General features: G+C 47.9%; 1 protein-coding gene across 1 annotated transcript in view; it reads right to left on the reverse strand.

Annotated features, from left to right (window-relative positions):
• The window catches only part of LOC129825450 (exostosin-like 3), a 59,116-nt gene that overhangs the window by 13,167 nt on the left and 31,377 nt on the right, over nt 1–14,572 (reverse strand). The window contains exons 2-3 of the mRNA XM_055885560.1: nt 2,370–4,968; nt 1,273–1,400 (exon numbers count right to left, since the gene is read on the reverse strand). Coding sequence (XP_055741535.1) covers nt 1,273–1,400; nt 2,370–4,511 — 2,270 coding nt within the window. The 5' untranslated portion in view covers nt 4,512–4,968. The remainder of the gene's footprint in view (nt 1–1,272; nt 1,401–2,369; nt 4,969–14,572) is intronic.

The following is a 14,572-nucleotide window of genomic DNA, read 5'->3' on the forward strand; positions in this document are numbered from 1 at the left end:
GACTGGGAGACTAGTCAGGATCGAGGGAAAGATGAATGCAGCAAAGTAGAGAGATCCTTGATTAAAAACTTGCTCCAGAGCACTCAGGACCTCAGACTGGGGCGAATGTTTACCGTCCAACAGGACAACGACCCTAAGCACACAGCCAAGACAACGCAGGAGTGGCTTCAGGACAATTCTCTGAATCTCAAGTCTCTTGAATGGCCCAGCCAGAGCCAGGACTTGAACCCGTTGAACCCGACCGAACATTTCTGAGACCTGAAAATAGCTGTGCAGCGACACTCCCCATCCAACCTGACAGAGCTCGAGAAGATCTACAGAAAAGAATGAAAGAAACTCCCCCAGTTCAGGTGTGCCAAGCTTGTAGCGCCATACCGAAGACTCGAGGCTGAAATCACTGTCAAAGGTGCTTCAACAAAGAACTGGGTAACTGGTCTGAATACTTTCCGAATGCACTGTATATATTCAAGTTGAGGCAAGTCTAGCTCGGGTGTACTTGAAAATTCAACATGGTCCATTTTTCTCTTGTTGATCTGTCAGGGTCAGTGAGATATGTGTTTGTTTTGTGTGGTATATTCTGTTCTACAAATGCTTTTCGATGTCATTGTGGGTTGGTATTTGGTATTTTATTAGGATCCGCACGAGCTGTTGCAGCAGCTAGTCTTCCTGGGGTCCACAAAGCATGAAATAATACAGAACATTAATAGCCAAGAACAGCTAAAGGACTGAACTACATCAATGTAAAACGTCCCACACAACCTACATATCAGTACATACACACAATATCTTTGATGGAAGGGAGTTCCACGCAATCATGGCTCTATATAATACTGAAGTTTTTTTTTTTTCTGGATTTTGGGACTGTGAAAAGACCCCTGGTGGCATGTCCGGTGGGGTAAGTATGTGTGTGTCAGTGCTGTATGTAAGTTGATTATGCAAACATTTTGAATTTAACAATGTTTCTTATAAAAACAAGAAGTGATGCAGTCAGTCTCTCCTCTACATTTAGCCAAGAGAGACTGACATGCATAGTATTGATATTATCTCTCTGAATGTTAGATTTATAAAAAATGATTTTGGAATAAGTGTCAATTCACACATTTGTCATTATCTGTAGACAGATAATCTGTCTGCTGGGTTCCATTTTTTTTATATATATTTTTTTTTAAAATCTTTATAAATCTATTAAACACAAAACATATGGCACTTTCTTTTTCCAAAGAACTTTGGCTCCAATAACAGGTCCTGAAACAGACTCCCCCCCTCACTGACCTGAACCCAAACATGATCTCGTCGTGGCGGAGGTGGGCGTCGTCGTCGATGGACAAGATGGCTTCCGTCTCCACGACGTCCCAGGGCAGGAAGCGGTTGTTGAGGCTGTTCTTCTCCGTGCGCACCACCTGCAGGACAGGAGACATGTTAAAGGGATAGTGCAACATCTTGGCAATGCCTTTTTGTCTACTTCCCCAGAGTCAAATGAACTCATGGATACCATTTTTATGTCTCTGTGTGCAGTTTGAAGGAAGTTGAAGGTAATTTCTGGAGCCATCGCTAACCTGTGTTAGTACAAAGACTGGAAGTCCACAGGAATCTTCACTGAAAAACGATTTTTTAGTATTTAGTTAATTAGTTCACTTGTAATACAATCCCAATAATGTGTGCATGCCAGCAGTCAAATGTTCAAAATAGAGGACTTCCAGTACAGAGCAAAAACAGTGTGTTGTGCATCCTTTGAGTCCTAATGTGGAATTTCATTAAAGTAGGCCTACAGCACAGGGTAGTAAACCATGGGCCAAACCACTCAGCCCCCCTTTCTCAACAACATTCTTAGACTAACCCCTCTGTAGAAACATGAAAGTATGTCTATTAGCAATAAATATTTAAGAGGATTTTAAAATGTGTCAACCAATTAGGCTATTAATTCAAGATCATTCAACTATCCTCCCATCATAAGCCCCCGCAGAGAGGGAATCTCGCCTACAGGCAGTGTAATTTGGGGTTCTTGAATATTCTGTTTAACTTCTCATCTACTATAAAAGCCAGACTTTTTCTGTGGACTAAAAATTTTCTATTTCCTTTTATATCAGCGGGTGTAATTTGACTGGCTGGCCTGCAGACTTGTAGGGAAAAGCTTCAAAGCGAAGCAGGGAGAGCAGATCAAATCAGCTTCAGGAGCTAGCCTGATGTACTAGAGCACACTCTCTCAGACACACAGCCTCAGAGACTGCTGCACCACATCACAGGTTGAGGTTACACTTTTTGCATTTCAAAGTATTCTCTCCCATTCAATAATATTGTTCATTCTGAGCAGTGAGAGCACTAAGCAGCAGGGGTATGTTTGGTATTCAGCGATGATGGAAGGTACTCACCACGATGGGCAGGCCGATGTCTGGCCACAGCAGGTCGTCTGAAGGAGGCTTGGGGGAGTTCCACACCACCACCACCTTGTTGAGGTAAGGCAACCCGTTGAGCCTCTCCAGGGAGTTCATCAGAACCTCCTCCCTCTCGTAGGTCAGCATGACCACGGTGAACTGCTCCCGGGGCACGTTCCCACCCAGCGCTGCCTGAAACTCCTTCCCCGAGCCCCCCGTGCCACTGCCAATGGGGCGGAAGCCCGTGCCCGAACCCAGAAACTTGGCCTCCGAGGGCAGCACCGGGTCCAGAGGCGTGTGAGGGAAGAGGTGGAAAGGCCCCGGGGCGCGGTTCCAGGTCTGGTAGGTGTCAGATGCTGTGTAGGTGAAGTTGCGAAGGAAGCGTGGTGAGGCGTAGGGTGGCTCCGTCTCCACGGGACCCAGGTCCAGGTCGCCATTGTCGGCCAGGTTAGCGTCCGTGCCCGCCATCTTGCCCGCCTTGTGGGGGATCTCCTGGGCGGGCTCCTCGTGGATGGGCGCGGGGGGCACCTGGATGCGGGTCCGGACGCTAGCCAGAATTGTGCCCAGGACGTTCTCTGAGGTAGAGAAGTAGGTTTCCCACAGGAAGCGGCCCTGCCGCCGCATGGCCAGCAGGTCATTGTCTGATAGGCTGCGTAGCAGGAAGTGCAGCTCGGTAATGCGGGGCTTGGGCACCATAATGGCCGCCTCGCTCCAGTGGACCAGCTGATGGTAGGGCAGCCTGGCATGGTCCCCCAGTACCACAGGGATGGCCCCCACCTCCAGGGCCTCAAACAGCCTCATGCCGTTGCCCGCTGAGGCTATCAGTTGACCGTCCCCGGGGGAGATGACCAAGGCAAAGGTGGAGGCCTTAAGGACCTCTAGCCGCTCTTCCCTCTCCCCACACAGGGCCAACTCTGTGGGCAGGCTCGGCTGCGGGCTCTTACAGGTGAACTCCACCAGCACCTGGTCCAGGTGGCTGTCCTGCACTGCCTTGAGCGTGCCGATGATGCGATCGTCGTAGTCGGCTGGCGGGTCTCCCTCCATCTCCTCCTCAAAGGACTGGGGCGGCCCCTCCTGCAGGCTGCTCCTCAGAGACTCCACCCTCTCGCCCTGGAAGGTAAACAGGTACTTCCTCTTGACAGGCACCTGGGGCGGCACCTCCAGGAAGTTGGGCTCAGAGAGGGCGTGGACCAGTGGGGACACGACCAGGTCGAAGCCCTCGCGGTACTGCTGCTCAAGAAAGGTGGACTGGGCCACTGCCGCCCGGCCCGTGCTCACATTGTACAGGAAGTTCTGCGTCATGGACTTCCTGGAAAGGTGGACCAGGAGATGGTTGTGTCCGTCAGACCTCCAGTACGGCAGAGCCTTCAGCTGCTTCTCCAGCGCTGAGGGGGCCGGGAGGGGGGAGGAAGGAGACTCCTGCAGCTCCCCCACCAGCACCACATACAGACAGGCGATGCTGGGGTTGTCCGTCACGTAGATGCTGCTCTTCACCGAGGTGGCGAAGGCCTGCCTGACCAGCGGGTCCAGGGACTCACCCCAGGGGTAGGAGGCCATGTCGTAGACGTACACAGGGAAGCCCGAGGTCAACGGGCAGCGGGCGTAGTCGAAGCAGGAGCGCAGGCGGCAGGCACGGGCAGACTTGGGCGGGGGTAGTCCTGGGTCGTCCTTGTCAGGTAATAACCTCACGGGAAGCGAGAGCTTGGGCTGGTTCTGTGCCATCAGCTCCTTGTATGAGTGCTCCGTCTGGCTGATGACGTTCTTCAACTGCAGCAGGTCCTGCTTGGCACTGTCAATGCTACGCTTGCACGCTTCGATACGCAGGTTGAGCCGGACGATCTCCCCGTTCAGCTCCTGCCGCTTGGCCTCCAGCTGTAGCAGCTCCTCGCTGACTGACTCGCGGATGCGGCACAGGTCCTGCACGTGCTTGGCTTCGCACAGCTCACCACCGGGCCGAGGGCCGAAGATGCGCTTGTCGGGGCCGCCCGCATCGTCGATGGTGGTGAGGTAGTAGTGGGCGATGAGCGGGAAGAAGACCAGGATGAAGAAGAGCATGAAGCTGAGCCAGGTGAGACGCACGCGCCGCAGCACCCACGGCTGTCCACCAGCCCCCACCCCGCCACCGTTACGCTGCATCATGGGTCAGGGTCACTGGGCTCAGTGCCGCACCGGAGAGTCTACTAGTCTACAGGAATCAGCAGCCATGGTGCAACCTCGTCAACATAGTGAAAGTGTGGACGCTAAACCATCAGTTGTTCATTGACTTGTTTTGTCCTTATAAAATATGGATCTACTTGATCTTGGTTTTCCTTTTGGTATCAGATGTCGGGGGACCTCACCTTTATCCTGCAGGTGTGCCATAGTTCAGACAAGTCCATACCATCGTTCCTTTTGTATGATGTAGTTGTATTCCTGACCTATGTAAGCACAGTGTCGGGGGAGGGGAGCCCCTTCTGGGAAAAGCCTTGGACGAGAACATGGCTGGTCACAGTGCAGCAGAGTGGCATCATCGGTCGACCGCTCCTGCTCAGGTTGTACCCATTATCTGGGTCCGAGTGGGTCTGCCGAAGAGCGAAAGACCTCCAAATGTCAAAACCTAAAACAGATACAGAAAAACTATGTCAAAATTAGAATATATAAGATCCCTAAAGGCCCGCACATAATGAAGGATTTTGCAGTCTCAGCTGCTGGCACTGGCACATACGCAGATCAAATACACCTCTGCAGTTGACGTAGCCTACATTGGTTGACGTAGCCTACATTGGTTGACGTAGCCTACATTGGTTGACGTAGCCTACATTGGTTGACGTAGCCTACATTGGTTGACGTAGCCTACATTGGTTGACGTAGCCTACATTGGTTGACGTAGCCTACATTGGTTGACATAGCCTACATTGGTTGACATAGCCTCGCAAGCCAATCGCAGAATGTGACGACAGAACGGAAGCAAAATGTACCATCTGGCCAGGTTGATAACAAGATTGTAATTTGGTAACATCGCACAGTGTGGCGTAATAATTGTAAAAGACAATCTGATGTACAGCGTGAGAAGGCCTTTAGCTGGCATTCTTAGTATATCAGATTAATAAACTCACGGAAAGTCTAGCCTTCTCATCATAGTCCAAATAGGCGTCAAACCAGAATAATACACTCACTGATGATGTCACTAGGATAAATAACATTGTCAAGAATTCAAATGTGTGCTTTTGTGTGAGTGACAGATGTTTAAAGTTAATTTAAAAAGTCCTATATACTGCATTACAACACACAGCCTAGTTTTTCATTTCTTTCGACAGGCCTGAGATCAGTAACTGAAAAGCAGCACTTGGCGTACTGTATCAAAACTGCTGACACAAGGTGAGATTCTACCAACAGGATCTCCTTCCTGGAGTCTACATCCTTATTAGGAGCGAGGGTTTTCTCCTCCTCACCAGCTTTCACGTCACAGACTACATCACTTACCAGACAGGTCTTCCTCCTGAACAGCTCAAAAACAAGAGGCTGAGAATCACAATACCGACTAGGCCTCTCTGTGTTGGGGTAAACAGCAACAACAAAGGTTTAGGGTTGCTATAAGCAGATAAATCCTAGTGCAGATAAAAGAGACTGATTCAGCGTAAAGGGCAGTGGTGGACGGGAGGACACCTAAAATAAAATGTTGGGTATTACTCCTCAAACAACAGCCCTAATGCATCAGTGAAGAATGAAAATAGCCTACTCTCTGGCAGACCAAAAAAAAAAAAGAGGCATGGAACACAAACTAATCCATGCTGGTTCCAGTCTCTGACAAGGCAACAAGGTCACGGTGTAGTATCTTCACTGCTACACCTGCAGATGTTGGTGCCTAGGTCTTATCAAATAGGCCTGAACACTAAACCCACAACATCCTGATCTGGTTAACATCACAGAATGGAAATCAGATTGGAGAGTTCCCACTGACATATATCTTCATAAAAGACGAAGTGTGATGGAGTACGTGTTTACCATGGCAACAGAAAAGGTTCATTTGTTGATGAGCCTGAAAAACTCCTAGCCCTGACGAAGACTGCACCAGTCATTGGACTAGTCTGCAGAAGTGTCACGTTCACTAACATTTCCTGGCAGGGCATTCAAATAGATCCCGATGCCAAATAAAAGCTATCTTTCCCTGGGTTCGGTGCCAAGAAAAACAGGAATTCCCCCCTGCTGACTCCATCTGACTGGGTTTCTGACACACACACAGTATGTACAGATAACTGAAAGCCTTATGGTGATTTGGAGACTCAAGCATCCAGCAGGATGAGTGGGCATTTCTCTCCCCTAATGGAGCACCTTGCAAAATGGCCTCGTGCACGTGCTCTCCTGCTGGAAGGTTGGGAGATGGAGACAAAGCGTACTGTGCACTTTGTGTAACATAGCCCATTACACACACCGGTAACACTCACTGCATCAGACCACACAGGTCTGCTCCTATTTTCCACACTGTAGCAGCCATCAGGGGCTAGCCTGGCTGCCATCAGGGGTTAAACTGGCTGCCAATCAGGGGCTAGCCTGGCTGCCATCAGGGGCTAGCCTGGCTGCCATCAGGGGCTAGCCTGGCTGCCATCAGGGGTTAATCTGGCTGCCAATCAGGGGCTAGCCTGGCTGCCAATCAGGGGCTAGCCTGGCTGCCATCAGGGGTTAATCTGGCTGCCAATCAGGGGCTAGCCTGGCTGCCAATCAGGGGCTAGCCTGGCTGCCAATCAGGGGCTAGCCTGGCTGCCAATCAGGGGCTAGCCTGGCTGCCAATCAGGGGCTAGCCTGGCTGCCAATCAGGGGCTAGCCTGGCTGCCAATCAGGGGCTAGCCTGGCTGCCAATCAGGGGCTAGCCTGGCTGCCAATCAGGGGCTAGCCTGGCTGCAATCAGGGGCTAGCCTGGCTGCCAATCAGGGGTTAGTCTGGCTGCCATCAGGGGTTAGTCTGGCTGCCATCAGGGGTTAGTCTGGCTGCCATCAGGGGTTAGTCTGGCTGCCATCAGGGGTTAGCCTGGCTGCCATCAGGGGTTAGCCTGGCTGTCATCAGGGGCTAGTCTGGCTGCCATCAGGGGCTAGTCTGGCTGCCATCGGGGGCTAGTCTGGCTGCCATCAGGGGCTAGTCTTGTCAACACAGTACGTGTCATTACAGCAGCAGTAGTCATCAGCACAGCACAGCTGACTGACAAGCTCCAGGGAGCCTGTGTCACATGATTTAATCTCTGCCTTGGGACTCTTGACCCCCCCAGAAGTCTGGCGGTGGGCCTGAGGTGCCACGGGGAGACTTAAGGGGTCTACAGACAAACAGACTCGAGGGAGCGTAGTGTTACAAGGTCTTGTTTCATCATAAAAGAGGCAGCTTCTTGTAATACCCTCAGTCATTCGACAGTTTTCAAACTTGAAGTTGAGACCTGACATATCATTCCTCGCGAAGACTGAGGGGCAGTACGGAGTGAGTTTTACAACGGAAGTCCCGCCCCTGTGTCTACGTCACATCTTTTCTCGTATCCCTTCGGGTATAAACACAGACAAGATGGGTGTTCTGCTACTTCGTTTCTACGAAGCTTCCTTTCTTGTGCTTTTTATTTAGAGATTGTCTATGTCCAGTTTGGAGGAGCGTCTGTGCGAGCTGCTGAGATAATACAAGAACCTTTACTACCCTTCAATGCGGTTGTATTCAGACAAGCAAGCAAAAGACAATAGCTGGAGGGAGATACCACAAAATTTGAACACGAATATATATAAAGAAACATGGAGTAAGACTGGTATGTTGGCAATCTATAAAGGGTGAAGGAGACGAGGACTGGGGCTGCCACTGGTGTGAGTTCCACCGATTGTCTGACAACTGGATTGGCTTTGAGGTTACGTGAAACATCAGACAGACACCAATATGCCAGATACGGTACGTCCTCGTCATGCAGCCGACTCCTTTGGTACACTGTGTGTGCTTGTGATCTTATGTTTAGCAGACCTAGTTAGAGCATGTGAAATCTGCTGTTTTGAATGGGAGAAATTGTGAGTGCCTGTGTTATAATAATGATGAGCAGGGCTATTTCAAACATCTGAAAACAGTGTTTTGTGTCTGCCTTAATTAGATTGAGTTGTTCATGAAATCAGTTCTTCAGGGTAAACATGTTTAACTCAAAAGGAACCCACGGAGATGGTGTTAGATTGCTTTCATTCTATTCACCCTTTGCTTGTACAGTCCAGAGACGGAGCAGAGCCCTGAGGGGCCCATCTACAAGTGGTTCATCGTATTGAACACACCAGACTAGCCTGACATGTAGCTAGCATTTGTAAACAGGCATATAACACAGGATCCGGAAGTTCAAACATTGTCGCTATCTAGAATCAAAGAGCGCCTTGGCCCCTCTTGCTTGGTAAGCTACTCTGGCTCCCCCTAGTGGATATTAGGGATGCACCGATTCAGTGGTCCCAGGGTTTGGTATGCATCACAGTTGTGGGCCACAGTAACGGTCTGGTTTCGGTATCTTTAAATTTAAGAAAAAAATAAAAACACATTGCCCTTTAAACAATGAACTCTTTATTTTGCCTAAAGACAAATCAAACCTTACATTCAAAAAATGGCAGCATGACTGACTAAGCTTGGTTTCTGTCTCTACTGTATGAAATCAAGGGGAGAAAAGCATTCAAATTAAAAGTGCTTCTTAGCTTTGACAACTTGTAGGTGCTTTGCCTTCTCTACTTTAAATAAACAGGGTACATACTTGTATAGGCAATATTAAATGTCAAAAGAACTAAGTGCAACATCAAGTTGGTACCCCATATGAGATATATATTCCTTCATGTTGAGGTTCTTCTGTAAAAAGATAAGCATGTCAACAGATAAGCATGTCAACATTCTCTGAAGCAAGACGAGAACGGCTTGCACTGACAATGTCACCTGCGGTGGAGAAAACTCTCTCACTTGCAACAGAGATTCTGGGACACGGAGGCTTTGCAACATGGGGGAACTTTGACTGGTTTGTTTTCCACCACACAAAAGGATCAGCATCCACATAAAGGCATTCTGCTGCCTTGTATGAGGGGACCTCCTCCTCAATAATTGTAGAAAAGGGCTTGGTCTGCTCCTCTGAAAAGCTCCCCAAATAACTGACACGGGAGTAAGTGCAGGGGAAAAATGAGGATGGATTTTCGTCCTCTGTGGATGGCCCTGCTTGCACTGCTTGAAACTGAAAGAAAAATGGCAAACATATTATTATTAAGTGTAAGTGACACACATCTCATCACATTTTAAACGCACATGATAAAAACAAAAAACAATATGAAAAATAATTAAACAATAGATCAAATACCTGATGTTCATGCACCATAATTTCTTTGATGAGATCCTTGTGGACTCTGTGAAGGTAGTCTAGCTGTAGCTCTGTGAAGGTAGTCTAGAAGATCTGGGTCTGTGTATCTTCTCTCCAAGTCCTGAGTGATGGCTGCCTTGGCCTCCCTGATGGTTGCACTGTCCTCAGGACCTGGTGCCATGGAGTTGAGAATCATTGTCTTTAGAGGGGGAATCATTGATGAGGTGGGACTTGTTTCACTGCTCATGAGACTCGTCATTGTTTTCAGGGGGGTTGAGTAGCTGAATGGGTTCTTCTGCCAGCTTCAGTTCACTGTCAGTCAGCATGGCTATGTATTTGACCGACTTCTTCACAGCCTTGTCCAATACAGCAGAGTATATGGCCGGTTGCTGTTCCACATAACATTCCAGCATGTCATGTACGGTATTCCAACAGGTTGTGACATCATGGATTCATTTGTGCTTTGATATACAGTTGAAGTCAGAAGTTTACATACACCTTTGCCAAATACATTTAAACTCAGTTTTTCACAATTCCTGACATTTAATCCTAGTAAAAATTCCCTGTCTTAGGTCAGTTAGGATCACCACTTTATTTTAAGACTGTGAAATGTCAGAATAATAGCAGAGAGAATTATTTATTTCAGCTTTATTTCTTTCATCACATTCCCAGTGGGTCAGAAGTTTACATACACTCAATTAGTATTTGGTAGCATTGCCTTTAAATTGTTTCACGTGGGTCAAACGATTTGGGTAGCCTTCCACAACCTTCCCACAATAAGTTGGGTGCATTTTGGCCCATTCCTCCTGACAGAGCTTGTGTAACTGTCAGGTTTGAAGGCCTCCTTGCTCGCACACGCTTTTTCAGTTTTGCCCACATTTTCTATAGGATTGAGGTCAAGGCTTTGTGATGGCCACTCCAATACCTTGACTTTGTTGTCGTTAAGCCATTTTGCCACAACGTTGGAAGTATGCTTGGGGTCATTGTCAATTTGGAAGAACCATTTGCGACCAAGCTTTAACTTCCTGACTGACGTCTTGAGATGTTGCTTCAATATATCCACATAATTTTACTTCCTCATGATGCCATCTATTTTGTGAAGTGCACCAGTCCCTCCTGCTGCAAAGCACCCTCACAACATGATGCTGTCACCCCCGTGCTTCACGGTTGGGATGGTTTTCTTCGGCTTGCAAGCCTCCCCCTTTTTCCTCCAAACATAACAATGGTCATTATGGCCAAACAGTTCTATTTTTGTTTCATCAGACAAGAGGACATTTCTCCAAAAAGTACGATCTTTGTCCCCATGTGCAGTTGCAAACCGTAGTCTGACTTTTTTATGGCTGTTTTGGAGCAGTGGCTTCGTCTTTGCTGAGTGGCCTTTCAGGTTATGTCGATATAGGACTCGTTTTTACTGTGGATATAGATACTTTTGTACCTGTTTCCTCCAGCATATTCACAAGGTCCTCTGCTGTTGTTCTGGGATTGATTTGCACTTTTCGCACCAAAGTACGTTCATCTCTAGGAGACAGAACGCGTCTCCTCCTGAGCGGTATGATGGCTGCGTGGTCCCATGGTGTTTATACTTGCGTACTATTGTTTGTACAGATGAACGTGGTACCTTCAGACATTTGGAAATTGTTCCTAAGGATGAACCAGACTTGTGGAGGTCCACAATTATTTTTCTGAGGTCTTGGCTGATTTCTTTTGATTTTCCCATGATGTCAAGCAAAGAGGCACTGAGTTTGAAGGTAGGCCTTGAAATACATCCACAGGCACACCTCCACTTGACTCAAATTATGTCAATTAGCCTATCAGAAGCTTTTAAAGCCATGACATCATTTTCTGGAATTTTCCAAGCTGTTTAAAGGCACAGTCAACTTAGTGTATGTAAACTTCTGACCCACTGGAATTGTGATACAGTGAATTATAAGTGAAATAATCTGTCTGTAAACAATTATTGAAAAAATTACTTGTGTCATGCACAAAGTAGATGTCCTAACTGACTTGCCAAAACTATATAGTTTGTTAACAAGAAATTTGTTTTAATGAGTTAAACGAGTTTTAATGACTCCAACCTAAGTTTATGTAAACTTCCGACTTCAACTGTATCTAGCATCTCTTGCTTGACCTTCAAAACTTGGTGAGCGGTGGTGCTTTTGTGAAAAAAAGTCACCACTTTTCTGACCTTCCCCAGGAGGCGGGACACTGCCTTGAGACACTGCTCTCTTGCCTGCGAGGTTCAGTGTGTAAAACATCCAATGTGGGGCCCAAACCCATCAGCTTTACGGATGGCGTTCAATGTTTTGTGCGTTATCTGTAGAGGCTGGGATTGTGATATTTGGCCTCTCTAGCTTCCACTCAGTCACAGCATTCATTAATTCTAGGGGTAAGTGTGCTCTTGTATGACTCATACAGGGGAAGAGATTGCAACACGTAGCTCTTCATCTCCCAGACCAGTACATAGTGAACCATCACAGTGAGGTAGCTTCCAGTACATAGTGAACCATCACAGTGAGGTAGCTTCCAGTACATAGTGAACCATCACAGTGAGGTAGCTTCCAGTACATAGTGAACCATCACAGTGAGGTAGCTTCCAGTACATAGTCAACCATCACAGTGAGGTAGCTTCCAGTACATAGTGAACCATCAGTGAGGTAGCTTCCAGTACATAGTGAACCATCACAGTGAGGTAGCTTCCAGTGCATAGTGAACCATCACAGTGAGGTAGCTTCCAGTACATAGTGAACCATCACAGTGAGGTAGCTTCCAGTACATAGTGAACCATCACAGTGAGGTAGCTTCCAGTACATAGTGAACCATCACAGTGAGGTAGCTTCCAGTGCATAGTGAACCATCAGTGAGGTAGCTTTGAGTTGCTCTAGAGGTCCAACTATCCTTGGAGAGAGCTAGGTAGGGTGTCTGTGTCAATTCATTTTCAATTTCTCTCTGTGATGTTTCATAGAGTTTGGGAATTACTTTGCTGCTGAAATGTGTGCGCGAGGGGACATTGTAACGCGGTTCAATTTGTTTCATCAGGTGACGAAATCCTGAGTCAGTAACCAGCGAATAGGGCTGAAAATATTTAGCTATGAACACTCCCACTGCTTTCGTTATTTCTTTGTTTTTCTGAATTTGTCGCAAATTGTTGTTTGAAGGCAGCAGCGAGAGATTGTTGTGTTTTGGCTAACGAGTCGACTCTCCTTGCTCCAGCTCCACCTACAAGGGTGATGGCGACGTAAATGACATGTTAGAAGTGTTTCCACTCGAGTAGCCGACACTGGCAAAGAAATGTGTGCAAACTGTACTTTGTTTACGGTCTTCTTACCCTCGTCATCGTATTGAACGCTGAATCCAAAATGTTTCCACACAGCGGATTTGAAAGACTGCGGTGCCTCTTCAAATTTACTTCACTCTGTCTCGCTAGCACTCGCCATTGTCACATTGGAGCAGAGAGAATATTTGTTTTTAGTTTCCCCCTTCTTCATGGGGCCCCTTTAGGGAGGTTTCCTACTGAGATCGTCCATTGGTTGTGTAAGGGGGAGTGGGTTGCAGTCACTGCGTTTGCCACATTTGGAGACATTGCTGTGGAGTAATCTTTGTCAGCCCTCAGGAGCCCCCTAACGGCCTGGGGACCCAAGCAGCTGCCTGCCTTACCTGTTCACAAGCTGTGCGTCTGGTTCTGTAGATCTAAATGTACAATGTGCGTGTAGTCTGCAGCGCAATAAGCAAGTTTTGGAAAAAAATGGAAAATGACAGGCATATCGCAATTTCGCTGTTCATGTGTGTGTATTGAACAGTAGGGGGCGTACGGAACGGTTCAACAACATACTGTGTACCGTTCCATCTTTAGTGGGTATACACTACACAAGGCTCCTCTTGCTTGGAAAGCTACTCTGGCTCCCCCTAGTGGATATACACTACACAAGGCTCCTCTTGCTTGGAAAGCTACTCTGGCTCCCCCTAGTGGATATACACTACACAAGGCTCCTCTTCATTGGAAAGCTACTCTGGCTCCCCCTAGTGGATATACACTACACAAGGCTCCTCTTCCTTGGAAAGCTACTCTGGCTCCCCCTAGTGGATATACACTACACAAGGCTCCTCTTCATTGGAAAGCTACTCTGGCTCCCCCTAGTGGATATACACTACACAAGGCTCTTCTTGTTTGGTAAACTACTCTGGCTCCCAAGCCCCGAGTGGATATACACTACACAAGGTGGACTTCTTCTCTGGGTGGAACACAGCAAAAAGAGTCTGCGCCCCCGCGCCCCCCCCCCCCCCCCCCCCCAAAAAAAAACGGCTCCACCCACATTCACGTAGATCGACGGTGTTAAGAGGGCCTATCAGGAGCCTCAGATGAATCACTGCGGGGCTTCAGGCCTGTGATGCAGATCTCCAGAGTAAATGGGAGACAGATGCTGCAGCCTCTCGGGGCCAAACCAACGCTAACTCTAATCTGGGGCTGTGAACAGACAGATTGAGTGTTGACGTTAGCCCTGGGGTGAAACACACACACACACACACACACACACCGAGTCTCATCTACAACGGCAGGATTTGGCTAATCCTCAGACTACAGTCTTTACCCTCTACTACCGAGTTCAATTTAACCTGTATGGTATGGATGTGGAACACACAAACGCACACAGACAGTATCGATCAAGCCAGACAGTTGAGAGAATCAATGATAATCTAATCATCGGGATAGGCTCGTGTTGCGAGGCAGTTTCATGTTAAGCTCCTAATAGATGACAGTGCTGCGGTGGTGTCCGCTTGCACTCTGGGAGAAAGAGCAGTGCAAGGAGGAATAGACAGAGGCAGCCCACAACACATTGCATTACAATGCATGCATTAAGATGTGGTGCCCTTGCCTTCACCTTCAAGCGGCTACATC

Source organism: Salvelinus fontinalis, chromosome 27 (genome assembly GCF_029448725.1).
Source record: "Salvelinus fontinalis isolate EN_2023a chromosome 27, ASM2944872v1, whole genome shotgun sequence".
Classification (NCBI taxonomy): domain Eukaryota; kingdom Metazoa; phylum Chordata; class Actinopteri; order Salmoniformes; family Salmonidae; genus Salvelinus; species Salvelinus fontinalis.